Source organism: Rhipicephalus sanguineus, chromosome 3 (genome assembly GCF_013339695.2).
Source record: "Rhipicephalus sanguineus isolate Rsan-2018 chromosome 3, BIME_Rsan_1.4, whole genome shotgun sequence".
NCBI lineage: Eukaryota > Metazoa > Arthropoda > Arachnida > Ixodida > Ixodidae > Rhipicephalus > Rhipicephalus sanguineus.
The window spans coordinates 157,259,690-157,278,263 of record NC_051178.1 but is presented as its reverse complement, the minus strand read 5'-3'; the positions used below and the strand labels follow the sequence as shown (position 1 = coordinate 157,278,263).

Sequence of the window (18,574 nt, the reverse complement as noted above, 5' to 3'; positions counted from 1 at the left end):
TCTGGTATCGGGCTAGCAGACGACGCGCGAGCGTCTCGAACAGATAGCCGCGAAAGACACATGCCTTCGAAATTGGCTGGTTGCCCAGAACGTCAAGGGCTTCATGATTCCAGTTTACAAGTTTTCATTATACTTTAAACAACGCGAATACAGCCGAAAACTGAACCTTACAGCAGCTTCGAATGCAGCCACGGCATTTGATTCCGCGAGCGACGGCGCGACGGCTTGTCTACTACGGTGGCGGCGCCCGACGGCTAAAAGCCGCACTAACGCCGACGGTCGGTTCCCATTGCTCTCCGCTCCTTCGCCCAGGCACAGAAAAATAGAGGAGGCACTGGTCAGGCGTAGGAAAGAAGCGCGGGAATTGTTTTTCGAAATGAAGGGTCTGCGCGGCGCTGTAATATTCGGAAAACGTGATCGCCGCGGTCTACTGTACGAATTACCGAGCTTGTTTGGGGGGTGTAAAAGAAAAGTCGCAGCCTGTTTACGGTTACGGAACCTTTAATAATGTACTTTTGGTTCCCTGACATCTATTCATCGAACCTACCTAATGTGTTGAGAACCTTGGAGCAATAAACTAGCGGATGTTTTGCTTAGCAAAGTTTTATGGAAAAATGGGAAACAGGTAAGTCGTGGGAACCTCTTGCATTCAGAGTGTCTCAAAATTTCTTCACGTTTTGCTACAGTAGATGCATTACCATGCCTTTCTTTGGCAAGCATTTCTTTCCATGAAAAGTTGTTATGTACTTAATGAGCATGACAATCTGTTTATAAAAGAGTTATTTTCCGACTTCTTACTGAGCCCACGCAGGCATTGGTTTTCACTCTAGAAAAAATTATATTATTTACACGAGTGTTTTAAAGAGCTTCTCACCAGATTGGGGAATTGCAAATGAACAAGCTCAGCACATAGATTGCTTGTTGACGATCATATCTATAAAGCAAAAATGTTAGAAATTTGAAACAGAAGGCTACATACCCTTTATTTTGAGGGATCTGCACTTCAGCAGAGAGTGAAAGGTCAAGTACCCGCACGCCTATGCCACAGGTTCTCCTTGAAACTTCTACGGCCGGCTTGGAGTTGCGTGTGTGCACGTGTGTCCGGAGCAGCCATGGAACGTCACTGTAGCACGTGACTTTAGTTCTTAATCCAATGCAAAGCGTGCGGTCTCAATGCTGCAAGTGCATGGAGAAGCAAAATAGAAAGAAAAGAAAAAAGGAGGTGGGGCTTGTCACATCAACATGATCTGCTCCTTCACCTTCAGCGCTTGAGAGAATGTAAGGAGCGGCGAGCCGAAGCAAAGGTGTCTTACAACTTTAGGGGTGTAACAAAGAATTGCAGTAGGGACTGGTGAGGGGCCTTCTAGGTGCTTTTGATTTAGCGAAATTTTTCACTTGATGGAATATTTCTGGGGTTAAATTGAAGTTCAAGTATACTGACAACAACATGTACAATACAAAACAGAATTGCCTAACTTGTAAGTGATCTAATTTAGCACTTTCGTAAAACCTTTGATGCCGCAGGAGCTACAGTGCTTAGGTGAGCTGCTGCACGTGGGGCCTGTGGTGCTGTTGACAGGAGAGGAGCGGCGGGACCTTTACCTGGCGCTGTTCTCCAGCTGCCTCGTGCAGCTGTCCCTCTCCAACGGCCGCTTCTCTTACCAGGTGAGCCTGTAACAGCACTATTCCCTTTCAAATGTGGGCTAGCTATTTACTGCACCCTTTGCTCAAAGCCTTGTACAGTGGGGCCTCGTTGACTCAAATTCAGAGACATAAATTTAGAATAAAATGAAGTTTGAACTAAAGAGAGCCCCTTTGAATATAGTGCCCAATCACTTGAGCAGTATGTCATGCGTACATTCCTGGACAGGCATTGTCTGCAACGTCTTTGCACTTAACAGCAGGTTGGAGGGCTGATTAGAGAGTGGAAAAGGTAGAGGGGAGGGGGAGGAGGTGTTGTATCTCCTCCATTGGCATAGCCAGGGGGGGACCCCTTCCTCGCCCACCTTAAACCCCCTCCCTCGCCCTCCTTGAAAAAAATTTATGGCTCAACACCTGATTTTGTCCTCAAGTCAGTACCCAGCCATGTATTAGTTGCATAGGGAATGAAGAGGTAGGGGAAGGCACATACTTGTTCAGTGGAGCTGTTGAGCGGGAAGGGGCAGTTGCACGAAAGCATGAGTAGGCCAGCCTTGTTAGCTTTGTGTGGCAATGGTCGTAGCAGCTGAGCGCATAGGTGGCGGGCACTCCTTATCTTGCGGGTAATCTTTTGGTGGCAGCAGAGGATGCATGAGCTAAGATAGCTCCTCTTGTGTGCTGTCCTCACACGTGTCTCATGTAAGCGGTCACGTTACTATCTCAAAGTTTTGAGGACTTGCTGGACTGAGAAGCAATGCAACACAACTTTTCCATAAGGCCGTTTGCAGGCACGAGAAATTTTGTCCAAAATAATTGTTGGACAGTTCTTAAAATTTTGAAATTTTCTGCTTTTTTCTGCTTTTTTTTTTCCTATTCACTTACATAAAGCTTGGCTGAGGCCAGCTGTGCAGCTTGAGTTATTCATCACTTTGAATTAAGAGATTTAAAATGGTTCAGGTTCCACTGTACAACCCATTGTAAATGTGTGTCGCACGCTTATGTGCCACACATGAATTATGATGTTACATAATGTTACGTGCATTGCCTAATTTTAGTGAATATAGTTGATATTCTTAAGTGGGCCCGTGTGTGCACCTCTGTGCGATCATAACTCAGGCAGCACCTTGTGGGACTTAAGCATCAAAGAGCTTCGTGGATTTTCATTGCACGTAACTTCAGTTTCTTAGGTTGGAGGAATTTCGTTGAATGGGTGTGAATTGACATGAATCTAAACATAGTTTGCTTCTGTTTTCCTTGTGTTAAAGTATGGCTTTTAGTGAAGCACCTTCGGAGCTTATACGAACCAGAACATTGTTCCTGAGCCAGGTAACTGTATGTGTAACTTTGTAAACAGCTCCCGACTTGTGTCCATTGCAGGGCCGCCTCCCTGTACCGGGTTTAACAGTTCTGAACTCCCAGGATCCAGCTGACGGCTGTGCCTTCGACATTCAAGGTAATGTCGGCTTTTACTTTTTGTTTTCTTTTGTTAGCAAATGAAAAATTAACCATTTATGTGTGATTGCAAATTTGGTGCAAACACGAAATGGCACTGCACTTGTTCCAACATACTGTTTATCTTTTTTTGTTTCCTTCTCAATCCTGATGTCTGGTATTCAGCAGGGTGTGACCCTCAATATTGAAGCTTTAAGAAAGCTGAAACAACTGTGCATGCTTAGGCTGCCTCGATTGCTTCCAATGTAGAGACCATGGCAAGTGGCCATTATTGTTGTTTTTACTTCGGCAACTGCTGCTTGCAGGCCCTTCAGTGCCCCGTATGACAGTGCTCTGCCGGAGTGCTGAGGAGGCGTCCCAGTGGAAGGCCAAGCTGAGCTTCTCACCTCCTCCGCCACCCGCACCCAGCCCTCTTCGACGAGTGGTGGCACAAGTGAGTGCCCCTACACCAGCACCCACTGTCACAGTGGTTCGGCCAATGGAAACTCCTGTTCCACAGCGACCCTTGGTGAGTTTGTCAGTGTTGCAGTGCTTAAAAGGATGCCCAAAATATGAAAGCTTGTGGCAGTAGGTATATTTAATCCAGCTTGACCTACGGGACCCAGTTAACACAACTTTAATGCCTGCAGTGTGCTTATTGTAACTACAGGGTCACACTCACTGTAAAGCACTAGCACATACCCTTTCTTGCTGCTCCATGATGCTCCAAAAACCAAGTTTGCACAATTCTTTGTAATGTGAAAGGAGTGCTGACGTACAGCAACACCAGACCTTGTTTAGGTAATGAAGACAATTGCTGTAGTAGTTGGTGCATCTTCCAGTTAAAGCTGGAAGTCAAGAAGAAACGGACAGGACAAAGCGTTAACTTCAGTTGAATTTTATTGATCACCTCAATGCTTTCCAGAGTTGCCTGCAATGCACAACTCTGGAAAAATTTCTCAGAATAACATTCAGGAGTGAATGTAGTGGTACTGGCCTCTGCCAGTTCAGCTTTAGCTGAGCTCGCAGAGGCCTGTACACCTGGGCATATGCGAGCCGTACTACTGCATTGTACATTGCCTCGAATAATCTAGAGCATACGCACTCATTCAACAATGAGCACCAAGCTTTGTGCCACAAGAAGCAGTTTTGCCAAAGTTAACATTAACAAAGGACAGAAGTAGTTTGCTCTGGCATTGCCCAACACTACTAATGCCCGGTCCCTGGTGGCACAATACACAAAGGCTCCCGTGCAAGGACGAAAGCACACCAGCACCACTAGTGCGTCTCTGCAGGAGTATGGCTTTCCAAGACACCGCCCTAACAAAACATTGGCCATGCTACATGCCCTTGCACGTAACACGGGCGGGGTCGTGGAAGCGTAGAGAAATCTCCATCTGCTTGAGTCTCCAATGAGTGAGGCCTGGTATAGCATGACTGTACGCGAGCACTAGGGGCTGATTTTAAACTTAGCATATGGAAAGGAGTAGCACAAGGTATGAGCTTTGGATAGGTAGAAGGCATTATAGACGAGCTGAAGCTCAAGCAATACCAATAGAGACCAGTGGAGGAGACGAAAACGTGTGTGCACCTTGTGCTGTCCCAGAAGTGTTCTCTGCAGCTTGCTTTCTCAGTTGTGCCACTGTTGCTAGAAATTGTTGTTGCAATGTTGCAGCCTGTTATGATCGGGCCATCCACCGAGAGGACACCCTTACGAGAGAGCTCATCAACAACGCAGAGCGGTGGCTGGTGCCTTCGACCACATCCACCACTGCGTCCCCGACCGACGGTTGGCCGTGCCCCAAACCGGCATCACAAGCAACAACGGAAACCTGGTGAGATTTTGAGGCGAAAGCCTTAGATGCCTCATCAAACACGAAAAGTGACCGTCAACAGTCAACGTGAGCGATGCAAAAAGTCATCACGTGATGTCGTCATGACGTCACTGATCACCAGAATTTGTGACATCATCATGAAGTCGTAGCGACGTCACTGTGCGCCACATAATGTGACGTCACATGATGATGTCATCGCATGACATCGATGCTTGGTCACAGGTGGGCTGGTCTCAGAGGTACGTGACGTGCAGAATTTCAATGCTTCCAGTCTCGGAGGCAATGCAAAAACCACGCTAAGTGCAGAAAGCCTTTGGGGCGGGGGAATCAATACAATAGATCGAGAAGAAAAAAATAAGATGGCTTCCGCCTTAGAGTCATCTTAGGCAAATGCACAAGGGATCCTGTGAGTTTTTCTCATTTAGTGCTTGTTCAGTAACTTTTTAAACGTGTAAGCGTTACTATGCTGACTCAACAAGAAAACTGCCCATCCATCCGTCTGCCCCTCTTTCACGTAAGACGAAAATGAATAAAACAAAATAACTTTTCTTGGTGGGGCTGGGTTTCAACCCGGGCCCCATGCTCGAAAGGCAAGTGACTTTGGCCATTGGGCTACTCACCCATGCTTGCAGAATGTGAATACGTTTGATGGATGTGAATGTGTTGTACTCGAGGTGCAAAGCACCGCGAGTACAGCACCACAAAACTAGTGAAATAAAAGCATCAGGAAAATTTGGACTTTGAAAAAATATAGCACTAAACTTGCATTTCGGTGGTCGCAGGATGCACCTTTTGTGGGGCCATTCCAGACACTGACGAATGCTAGAAAGATGAAACATGCCTTGCCAGTGCCACCCAAAAACAGCGTTCTAGGGAAGGCCGCAGCCTACAATAAAAATATGCTTCCGCATCATCCAGACAGCCCCGAAAGGAGATTCTATATGGATTTTTAATGTTAAGTTATTATACCTGTGAATATCCTTTTAAATTTCACTGTTCAAAGTTTTTTATGTATTCCAAAAGTTACAAAGTCGACTTTTGTAACCTTTTTATAACCAATGTAGGTGGGAAGTTGATGCTTTGGACGCTTGTACTTGACTAACTTGATTCTCTGGACATTCACACATGCTTTGTCATGTAATTTTTGGCTGTGAAGAAAGCTTGCGCTGTTTATGTTGCCCCCCATACTCTTGCTTTTGTTAGCAAGATGGTTTCACTGTAAAGATGGCCAAGCCACGCAAACTCATACAAAAGCAATTGTATGAGAATGCTCTTCCTGAGTATGCGAAACCTAGCCTAAGCTGCCGGAATGTTCTGCAGGCAAGGTCAAACTTCACACCATCGCTTGCTTCATGGAGAGTGAATGCAAAACACAGCAATGGCCTCAACCAACATACTAGCTTAAATAGACCGAATGCAGAAGACATGCACAGCCTCTAAACTGTGCTCTTGTCTTCATAAAAAGAAAAAAAAAAGGTCAAACTTTCATTTCTGCATGAAAATATCTGAATAAAAGTACATAAGTAGACTTGCAATAATTTAAACTTTGATAAGTGAAACTTTCAGTTGATTCAAACAAGTTTCAAAGTTTTGTTTGGCCCAGTACATTTTCGATGTTATTTTAAAGCCGCTTAATTCAAACTACTCCATCACGTTAATTCGGTTAATTCATACTTTTTTGCTTGTCCATGCCAGAAAATATGGGCACTAACAATTCTACCTTGACAAGGAAGAAAGGGGAAACAAAGGGGAAAAAAAACGATGTGGTCTGGATTTTATCGTGTGTGGAATGCTTCTTAAGTCACTTTCATTGCAGTATAACGGTGTCATGTAGAAAAGCACACTAAAATTCGGAAGGGTCTACTAGCTGTCACAGGACACCACACATTTTCTCTCTTAATTACGTACGTTTGCAAGCCTGGTGCAATAATGAGTACAAGTAGGATTGCGCTGACTCTAAAAACATTAGTGGCAATCATTCAGAGCTGTTTATGACGTTGAAAATAAAAACACATGCCATTATTCTTTTAGTACACACTTAGCGCAAACTTGGAAACAGCCTGCAACTATATTACTGTACTAACTTATTTGTGATCGATGTTGTTCTTTAGGAAATACTATAAGCACCAAGCAATATTCAATTCTTATCCAGCATGTTTATGTAATGGGATCCGAATGTACGTCAAACATACACTAAACTAAAAGGGTTGCCCTGGTGTTGCCTTTCCCGAAGGATGGGACCTTTATAAACTTTACTGCTGTTCGATAATGTGCATTAACTTTCTTCATTTGTCAATCATTAACATTTAATGTTGCGTAGAAGAAGGTAGAAGTAGCAGCAAGAAAATAAGTTCTCAGTTCCACGTTACGCTCATCTGTTTGTTTTTGTCCAAGTGAGGTTTAATGACACCACTTTGATGCAGTCCTTATCAACACGATGTGCAGGCAAGGCATGTTGTGATATGTGGCTGGGCGGCGCCTGTGCAGGTCCTGCTGAAGACAGGGCACCGCATGTGGACGACATGCAGCTGCTGCAAGTCATTGAGGCCTACTGCGGCAGCAGTTCTCGAGCGAGGCACACGGTGAACTCAGGTATGCCTTACTGCATTGAAGAATCTTTTTATTACAGTAGTCAGCACGTAAGTGAAACACTAAGTCAGGTTAGACTAATAAATTATCTTTTGTGACCTGCATTGTCATTACTCTTGCGATCATAAGTTCATTACTAGAAGAGTTTTATTTTTTAATTTTGCACCGGAACCCCAGCTCCTGAATGTGTGTGTGAAATCGTGGATCTCAACCCCCCCCCTTTTTTTTTGTTCTTTCCCCATTACACTCATCTTTCAGTTACATTGGCTCAATGAAATCTCTTTATTCCTGTCATGGTATGTCCCTTGACTCCTTAGAATACAGATACAGTGTAATTCATTTCTATCGCTATAGGCCCCAGCAGATATTATCAAAATCTGTGACGTCACAGCGATTTGAGCGGGGAACTTCAAGGCAGTGGCGACACTTGTAATTTTCTTTGTGCATTTTATGGCCTGTGAAACTTCTTTCTCATTGCAAGAGTGGTGCTTTTGGTATTGTGGAAGGGTAATTGACTTATGCACATAAAATATATTTTTTCTCTTTCGTTTCCTCTAATAAAGGACTGCTAGAGACAAACAACTGAGTTGACAATGCAGACAATGTCATATTTCTTGAAGGCCTTATGTTGGTTCAGTTTCAACGCATCCCATCATTCAAGTCGCCGGCAATGAACAGGCTCTTGCTTAACCCTTGAGGGTAGAAATTTCGCGAAATCTAGTCCAAAAATGTGTAATTTTTTTATTGCTGAAATAAATTTTTCAGACGATTTTATTTAAGAAAAAAATTATCTAAAATTTTTTTTCGTGACCGTAAAGTGACAAAAAAATCATTTTTGTTGTTACATACACATGGTTTATTCGTAGTAAAATCAAGCAAAATCCTGAAAAAAAAAGCTCAACAGTTTTTAATAAATAAAAATTATGCATTGTATTAAACGTAGCTCACAGACATACAAAAATAAGCGCACCAGAGTACTTTTCCGGTTAAAAATGTTCGTGCTCTAACACAAAACTTTCAGCGGTGATAGTCATTGAAGCATGGCTCGCCGCGCACGCTTTTCAGATGTCGCTCCGTGATCGTCATCGGAGTCTAAACTCGTCAAAAAAATCCTCGTCTGACAAACTGAAATCCAATTAATCAGATTCTGATTCGGCACTTGGGGAATAGTCCGCATCGGAAGAATCGCTGCTCGACTCACCGGCAGCAGAGCAACCGGCGCGCGCTTCCATAGTGTAAGCGAACTGCGTCAGTGAGCGCACGCAAGAAAACTCTATGGTTGTGCGCCCATCCGGAAAGCAAAATGAGTGAAAAATCTGCAGTAATCCTTCGCCTTATCGCCAACAAGACGTAGTTAGCTTTTCCGAGACCCCAAAACAGGAAACGCAATCACGGCGGCGTAGTTTGTGTAATTTAGCGCCGCACGGAAACAGATGTAATCTCGCCCCGGGGTGCAATAAACGAGAGAGTAACAAGTGGTCGCCCTTTGAGAGATTAAAAACCAAACAGCCATCAGCTTTGCGGGCGCAAGAAGTGAAACCACCCGAAAAACGAAATCGAAACCAGCCGCAACCGCGTGCGCGCGTTCCGATGCGCAACTCAACGCCGCCGCGCCGCTTTGGAAAGCAAAAAAAAGAAAGACGGAGAGACATTGGCGCATTAAAAAAAAAATCCATGTGTTCCCGAAGCGTGGCAGCACATTCCAAGCAAGAGAAATGATCGAAGAAGGCGTGCGTTTGAAACCAACCACTCCGCGGGCGTGCTCGGTTGCGCAAGCGATAGCCGGCGCGCCGTTTTGCGAAACATAAAAAAAGCAACAACGGAGAGACAGCGGCACATGAAAAAATTTCCACGTATTCCTGAAGCGCGGCAGCACATGCAAAGCAAGAGAAATGATCGAAAAAGGCACGCACTTTAAACCAGCTGCACCGCCAACGCGCTCAGATGGGCAAGCGATAGCCGGCGCGCCGTTTTGGGAAGCAAAATAAAAATACAACGCAGAGAGATTGGCGTATGCAAAAAATTCCACGTATTTCCGAAGTGTGGAAGCACAGGCCAAGCGAGAGAAATGATCGAAAAAGGCGCGCGTTTTAAAATTAAACGCTATGCCGTACATGTACGACGAAACCCTTTGGTACCAGGAAGCTTCTGCCGTACATGTACGGCGAAAACCCTCAAGGGGTTAACTCAGCTGATGATCTCAGAGGTCATGCTCCACTGGGCACCATTGTCAACCTCAAGCCAGTGGCATGCATTTGGAATACCCCACAATGTTTCAAATAGTAGTGATAAAGTCTTTCTGTTAGGAAAGAAAAGGAAAAGTGGCCAGCTTGCTTTTTCCTTTGTGCTGAAATGCCACAGAGTCAATATTTTTGTTACCAGTCGTTGAGTACAGCCAGCAAGTTACAAATGAGATGGATCATTGGGGCTGATGCCATATTTTTACAGTGACAAAGCGTATTATGATCTGTATGTTAGAATAGGCTCGCTTACAAAAACTGAGCTCTCTGTATAAGTGATGCTTTGAGTATTTTGGGTACCTTTCTTGGTATCGCGACTGGTGTATGTAAGCTGATGAGCCTACAGCATTTATAAAGCAGGTTGGGGCTTTCTTTTTTTGGTAATTTAGCCTTTAGCCTCAAACTCTTGTAAGACACCGTCAATCTAACATATAAATGAAGTTACTAGTCACCTGAAATTTTAGTATTCCTTTTAAAGCATAAAGGACCACAAAAATGCGTTTGTCCTCTTATAAGCCTGGCTTTAAAAAAAAAGTGCACTAAATCTGTGAGAGACTAAACAAAGGTTCTTGAAACTGTTCAGGTTTTCAGAGAACTCAGCGTAGTGTCACAAAAGGAGTCTGCCGTGTTTTGTGTGCTTTCATCAGTTCACATGCCATTTCTAAAGTGAGGCGTTCACTGACGTATGTGTTACATCTTTTTTTTATTTGCAGCATTGATGAACTGCCCGCAAGTCTTAGTTGCAGAGGATGAGAAAATTATTGTTGAAGACACCAAAGGCATGGAGGAGAGGTAAATGCATTTGATTCTGATCACGAAGAGCAGATAATCATTTCACAGTGCTCACTACGAAAAAGGATCTCACGATCGTTTTTTTCTGGAGTAAGGCTTGTTGAAGACATGCGTAGGCTTGCTATTTGCAAGACGTTTGATAAGGTCTTGGTGATTACTCTAGATACTTTTTGTACCTCTGTACATTTGTAGAAGTTGCTACATACTGCTTATCCTGCCACAACATGATCTTGATGCCACATTTGGTATGCCTTGCAGAAGCCTTGTTGACACTGTCTATGCCCTGAGAGACCAGGTCAAGGAACTGCGAACCGTAAGTGCTGTGCTGTCAGTTTTTGGCATTTACTAGATAGCAAGACACCTAATGCTTAGTACAGATTGTGTGACCCAACAGCTTAATCTTGCAAATATGGATGGGAGGCAACTTGCTCACTTTGCTTAAGTAGTCAATCTACCTTCAGTTAACCCTATCCAGCTATGTGTGCGTCCGGTGTTTTTCGAAGTGTAACAAATAAGTTGCAATAAGACTTTCATTTGGGCGAGTTGGTTCATAGCAGTATGAAGGCACAGCGAGCGCGACTGAGACAAGGGACGAAAAACAGCGCCCGTGTGTGGTGTGTGTTCCTCGTCCCTTTCTCAGTCGCACTGTGCCTTCTTACTGCAACAAATAAATTTCTCTCTAAGTAATGTGTTGGCAGGCTGTGAATTTGAATGTTATTTATTGGCAATTTGTTGCTGGAAATTTCACTGTGTGGCTGAACCTACCATAATGTTGTATATAACCAACATATGGCACAACTAGACTACAGATGTTTCATGTCTACAAATTACCTCAGGCAATGGCAAGAGTGTGCATTGGCAGCAATACAGGTACTATCCGCGTCAAATGAAACCCGAACACCGGCAAGCCTTGGCAATGGTATAGTGCTGCGCCGTCCAGTTATCACCATGGACAGGCGCGCATATGCGCAGTGCGGTCAAACCGAATGCGCGCGCCTGTCAATGGTGATGACAGGACGGCGCGCACTATACCATGCGAAGGCTTGCCGCCATTTGGGTTTCATTTGACGCGGATAGTACATAGAGCATTTACTTGGGCTTCGCACCTAAAGGGTTAAGTTACTGGCTTGCTGACAGGCAAAGCAAGCTGTTCTTCCAACACGAGTTGTAGTTTGTTTTATTTTGACTGACATTGGCATTCGGGATCCTAATTGCGGACCTGGTTAGCTTACTGTGTGCCATCGAAGAGTTAATGCGCTTGATCTGACTCACTCATGACGCGCACTGATGATTACGACTGTTGTTGCAGGAGACGAGCCAACTTTCACGCGCACTCGAGGAAGAGCGACAAGCACGCATGCGACTGGAGGCCCTGCTACGACAGCACTTATTGCTAAGCTCTTGCGACCAACCCCTGCTCATTACGGAGTCCTGACCAGCATGCTACAAGGCCGCCATTGGCTGGCCGCTCGCAAAGTTCTTTGTTGCTCTTACGTGGTGTGTGCACATTCAAACGACGTTGCAGTGGTGCCAGTTGCTGCAGTGCTTCCCCATCCACTTGTTCTCCGACCATGCGGCAGCTCTCTCTAGGTCCCGGCACAATGGCGAAAGGCTGGCCAATTGACCATTGTGTCGTGCCTCAACGTCGTGCACCGTTACGGTGTGGGCGACGTTCTAACACTCGCATCTGGGTGGCTTGGTGCGGGTGTTCGGGTGCAGGCAGGCAGCTCGACCAGCATTTTCATCCTCCTCATAGACCTGCTCGTGCAGTTGGTGCTGTCTATGGCACAGATGAAACCGTGGTTTCACCCTTTTCCTGGACTGGTCACGATGCCAGGACTCTGCTACCTGATGGCGCTGTTCTGAATGGTGCGAATATGGCAAAAGGACGATGGCTAATAGCAGTAAACCCTTGTTATGAATCATGCTGCTGTATTTTTTTCAGACCTGCAGTACTGCCAAATAATGCCATTTCGCTGAGACAGTTTCAATGGCTGTGCATGGTTACATTGATTCAGTATGGGAGGTCTTTGTAAAGGGCTGATTTTTAAAGCTGTTAACAAGAGCACAATCGTTCAAGAAGAACGGAAGTAGGCAACCCTGGTGTAACCATAAGATGTTGTACCTAAGTGGACGCTGCATACATATTGCCGCAGGGAACTTCAGTCGAGGAGGAGGCCACGGCTTCCAAAGAAAACAAATGTTTTCGTAAAAATTTTTTTAATGTAGCATGCTCTGGTAAAAAATTATAACCCCTTTAACGTTGGCCACACGTAATGACATTCCAGTGGGAAATCTTTACTTGAAAGGCACTGTTCTTGTCCAAACAATTCCTCTGGATGCGACAAAAAGCGAGTGAAGGTGATTTCATTCCGAAACTCTTACACAGGCGTTTTCTGGTCTGCAGACCGTTTCCCTGTGGTGGTAGCAGCGAGGCCCTCAGGATATATGATAATAAGCTGACTTGTGCAGCACACGCACCTAAACTGCAGTTGAGGCTCCTTTCAGGCAGCTACTGCCGAGCGATGTACCAAGTATTTAATGTTCTGTAGGCTAGTGCGAAGAAATCTGTTTTGTGCCACTGTGTTGCGTGAAATTCTACTGGTTGTTTTGTAAAAACTGACTGAACCCTAGAGCAAGTTCTCGAATTGTGCTTACATTATAAAAGTTCAAATCTGCTTGAGAAGATGTGCTGTTGTGGAACATATCCTGGCAGAAGGCAGCCGCTTTGCAAAGTCAGTTGCTACACTACGTAGTGCAGAGCTTCCAGTAAAATTTGCTCACTGACTATGAAATTTGTTCCATAACAACCAGTGGAAGATCGTATACCGCAGGGCAAGAAAACCAAATTGACCAGCAGACATTATTGTTGGGAAAAATCAAAATGTTTACATTTGGAAACGCTTGTATGCATTATGCATAGTCCTCTTCCAAAGCACAGCCACATGAGGCCCGGGGAAGCTGTCAAACTTTCAGCATAATGTCTTGGAAATTTCTGTTTAAAAAAGCTGCATGTGGGTAGACAGTTCTCTGTAGAGCTGCCCCATTACATAGTAAATTAAAATACACAGTCTTTCTTGAAACAGCGTCTTTTTATGAAAATACCATTGTAGATTGCGGTGCAGTGTACTTGCGCCCAACCCTAAGAGCTTGGATAGGAATCGAATAATACTAGGCTTGTGCGAATAGTAAATTTTAGGTCCAAAGCGAATTCGAAGCGAATAATGATTTGGTCGAATAATTTCGAAGCGAATTCGAATAGTATATATCACATAAAGAAAAATTAGCATATTTGTCACGACCAAATTACCCTGCGCAATATTTTTAAAGTTGAAACAAGGCATATGAATATGTCATTCTTTTTGGTTCAAACGGAAGTGGAAGCAATTTTGAGTAGTAGCAGGATTTGACTCTCTTTAGAATGCAAGTGATAACCTCTAAAATATGTTACGTTTTAAAATTTACTACAGCTAGGGCATATAAGCCGGTATAGCAAGCTTTTAAACTTAAAAAAGTGATGAATCGATGTGAGGGTAATATATGTTCATTTAACCTTGAAGCGGGTCTTCGCGGCAGTGCGGATTTTCCCTGGAAAGGTGTATTCACTGTACAGCACCCCTCCGGTGTGCAGTGAAACCACCTTTACAGGTGGTTACATGCGGTTTATATATGTCTATGCGTTCATTTCGAATACTTCGAAATTTATGATAATATAAATTCGTTTCGAAGCGAATTCGAATACTGTAATATTCGTTGCAATATTCGAATTGCTCGAATATTCGCACAAGCCTAAATAATACCTCTCTCATAGAAAATATGTTTATTTTGGCATGAATGTCACTTTTTGTCATTCACAGACTGTTTCTCATCACTGCCGTTATAACGCAGCTTCAAAATGTGCAGGCCCTCTCTCACGTTTATGTGCCTCACTTGTTACGAAAGAGCTCAGTCGTCACAGTTGTGTTTATGCACAATTCATTGTTACCCGCTGTCCACGCAGGCATTATTATTGGCTGGTTCTTTCAGAGTAGGCTTCATGCCAATTTATCGCGAGATTGTGCTGCTCGAGGTATGGCATTCAGTCTGTGCGGAAATGCTGTGTAAATGTGTCCTTGATCACGTGTGATTGAAAAACCATTTATGGGTAACCCAGATTTTGCTGTAATAATAAGATGCTTAAACTCGTTATCGTGCTGTTTTCACTCTGTGAGCACATCATACACACAGACAACTTTTTTGTAGTAAAGAAGGAAAGACTACAAAAATAAAACAAGGAAAGGAAAAGTATGATCATGATTAGCCTGAATCTACAAAGTGTGTAGTGCTTTCTTACGGGTTTCCTTGTGACTAGATACAAGGACTATGAGCTCATTATGTGCGAGCTGTTTCAATGCACGTTGCCTTCAACCACCTGCTGTTTCAAACTTTTTAAAAAAATATAGACAGATTTGCATACCACAAGACAAACAACATGCTTGCATTTGACCACTTGTTGTTGCAAGTGCAGCTCTGTGCGCCTTGCCTCGGTTAGCTTACTTTTTTTAAATTCAACCATGAATGAAGCAAGACCTAGTCTCCATGTTGGGACACATTGCCAGTACCTATGTAGGAAAGTTTGTTTTCACTTCACTAGGTGCCTAGCTGAACAGCTTTTTCACATTAGGCCCACATTGTCAGTAACCTGTGGAGTCTGTTGTGCCCTGATGTGTTAATTGCGTTTGCATATGTGAAAACGGGAAGCGTGACAGCACACTGCCACTTCAGGTGATCAGTTACATAGTCATAGTGGAAAGCAGACTTCAAGTACAAATCAAACATTTGAAGTACAGTAAAACCTCATTAATTCGAACTCTGTTATTTCGAAAGCCCGCTTAGTTCGAAGGACTTCTGCGGTCCCGTATTTTGCAATGTAAATTTTAGTGAATAATTTGAAGCGGCGGTCAGTACCAGCCCTGTTAATTCGAAAACTTTGGGTACTATCTGCCAATTCTCGATACGGATTTCGCCGCTAATCCGCGGAAACGACGGCCCTTGGGAGCCACAAGGCAATGCACTGTAGCGATACTAACGAGTGACAGGTGAAGCACCCCAGCCTCCCTGCTGCCAGCGAAAAAAAAGAAAAAAGAAAAACCGGTCTCGTGGTCAATTAAAATGGGCGCCTGCGGAAACGAAGACGTGCTTCACTGCAACACAGCGGTGACACGCGGGCAGCATGTTGAATGTTTCTCGCGACGTCAGCGCGTCATGATTTACCCGGCAACTTAAGCGGGGGACAGACGGTCCGATTTTCCATGCGATCCGACGGCCGACGCGGCGGTGGGGGAGAGGGAATGGTGGCTGTACGATGCTATGAAAGGTCACCATTCCGGTTTCCCCTCCGCCGTGTCGGACGTCGAATCGCATGAAAAATCGTACCGTCTGTCTCGCCCTATTACCCGGTTGCTCCGGCAACTTGCAGCTGTCATCTCACCTGCTCCTCGCTGCTGTCGTTGCGAGGAGCAGGCGACATGCTGCCCGCGTGTCACCACTGTGTTGCAGTGAAGCACGTCTTTTCCGCAGGCGCGCATTTTAGTTGATCACGAGAATGTTTTTTTTTTTCTTTTTTTGCGCTGGCAGCCGAGCGGCTTGCTGTTTCGCCGGTAAAATTGGGACCGGGGATTGCTGGAAAACATAACCCTTGGAGCAGCAAACTAGCAGGGACAGCAAACGACCACCTCCGATTACTTTCAGTAAATTGTATGTATGTTTTAACAAGAAACTGTTTTATGCCGGGGTCCGCCACGGCTCCACTGACGTATTTCCGTCACGAATATGACGTTGTAAAATATACACTAACAGAAAAAAGTTCCGTTGCCAGGAGTCGAACTTATGACCCCTCACTCCGCAGCACACGGCGCGAAACCACTCGCCACAGAGCGTACGTTCTTCTGCTTACTAACGGCGCGCTATTTATATACACCATTTAGAATTGGCGGTACTCAGAGCTGGGTGGCTTCAGCGTGTTCTTGTGATCACTAGCGAGATGGCGCGAAGAGCGCGCAGGGCGCGCTTTAAATGTCGTCGCCCCGCGCGTTACGATGCGAGCGCGTCACTACACGGGGTGTCTCTCGTGCACGCGCACTTATCTCGTGATGCGGGCGGTTTGTACGTCTTGTGCTTTCGCCGCAAGTTTCCTTTTACGTTACAGAGAGCACGAAGGTCACTTCGCTCGCTGCAGCGGCCGCGTTCCCGAAAGGAGCGCGCTGCTAACACACGAAATAACAATTGTGACAGTTCCTACCGTGAAATGCCGAGCAAGCGCCCCCCTTCGGTGAAGGATAATCCGACAGTCTTGGAGGGGGGAAGGGGGCGCTTGCTCGGTCTCGGACCGAAATTCAAGATGGCGGCGGGAGAGCCGCTAAAAATAAACAATGCCCATCCATGTTTATAATGAAATGCTTTATTTATTTACTGTTTCTATTCCCCCTCGTCACTTTAGAACCATTGAAGCAGCGACCGGTTTGACCAATATACGACTGGCCACATGACAACGGAATTTCATAAAACAACCTTAGATACACATTCAGTGTACTCATTCTTGTGGTTCTTTTTACACAAGCGATGCTCGTCTTGAAAAAAAAAGTGGCAGCAGGGGAGGAGAGGGTGGGGGAGGGGGGGGGGGAGGCGCTTGCTCAGTCCCTGGCGCCCATTTCAGATCTCCCAAAAAAGGGAGGGGGGGCGCTTGCTCGGCATTTTACGGTAGTTCGCACTCGTCCTGTGTATGTTATTTTCGTGCGTCCTTTCTGCTTCAGAGTGCGCTGCAAGTTTTGAGCTGCTTGCCGTTCTTCGTGTGACATTACAATTTGTTGCTATAGCATTCGTTCCTTCGCCTTTGTGGCGAAACAATGCACAATAAACGCTCAACCACCCCTGTGAAGAGATGTTTCACTTTCGTGTTATCCCGATTTCTATGAAAGGGGGATCAGCCATGTTTTTTTGTATGTTTGGTTAATTTGAAAACCCGCTTAATTCGAAGATTTTTCTACAGTCCCAGTAACTTTGAATTAACGAGGTTTTACTGTATTAGGTTTCATGAAAGGCCTCCATGTAGCAATTCCTTAATTTTCTTGTGCTGTGTTCTCCATCCTTTGTTTGGTTGAATGGTCGATCCATTATAAATTTAATTATGGTACTTTACATGCAGAGATTGTGATATGCTAATGAGGACATACTGTAGCCCCACTGTTGCTTTGCAACATTAAACTCTGTGGGTCACTCACTCACTTTAGGCATATAAGTGCCTCATCATATGCTGACCTTGAAAAACATGGCGTGAGGAATAAAACCCATGTGACCTTAGTGAGTAACAAGAATCGGATGAAAGTTGGGGGTTCAAGCTAGAATTCAACCCAGGAATTTCACATGACAATAAAGTACTGTATTTTACCAGAGAGCCGTGCCAGCGCCTGACACCGATTTGTAAAAATATGCAGTCCCATGTTGGGCAAGGGGTCATGTTAACAGATGTAATATTACTGTGGTAGAAGCATAGAAGTGTACCAGGTGTCGCACCATTTGAATTGCATGACGAGTGGGTGGTTGAAACTGCCAACCCATCACAAAAGGCCAAGGTATAATTCACCATCATCATCACCAGCCACAGCATCAACAAAGTGTGCAGCTACTTGCTTGACAGCTAAAGCTCTGGTGACGATGTTTATGATGATGATAAGATAGCCACACCGAATGGATTTCGCCTTGGAGTCGTCTTAGGCGAATTGATAAGCAACCCTAAGAGTTTTTCTTATTTGTTTGTCGGTGGGTGTAGTAGTACTACCACAAATTGCATGACAACATTGAGGTCAGAAATATTTACTTTTTCAGTCTGCACTAGAATTGCGCATTTTATGGCGACTGAAGCAGCACATGTCATTATGTTTTGGCACTCTCACATGTGTACAAGGCAAGAGAGAGAAAGGCAGAAAATCTGAGAGGTTGGCTTGAATTAATTTCTGGCCTGCAAGGTTATGAAATATAGTTTTAGGGAACTATAAGCCACTGCCGATTTCA

The 18,574-nt window shown here is 44.7% G+C and overlaps 1 protein-coding gene across 1 annotated transcript; it reads left to right on the top strand.

Moving 5' to 3' along the window:
- Positions 1-1,515: 1,515 nt before the first annotated feature.
- Positions 1,516-12,039, top strand: LOC119386011 (rho guanine nucleotide exchange factor 7). Its single transcript, XM_037653365.2, has 8 exons — positions 1,516-1,665; positions 3,016-3,091; positions 3,396-3,598; positions 4,745-4,904; positions 7,392-7,496; positions 10,447-10,525; positions 10,784-10,838; positions 11,835-12,039. Exons 1-8 carry the CDS (start codon positions 1,516-1,518, stop codon positions 11,958-11,960), a joined length of 954 nt encoding a protein of 317 aa, XP_037509293.1. The 3' UTR covers positions 11,961-12,039.
- Positions 12,040-18,574: the final 6,535 nt, after the last annotated feature.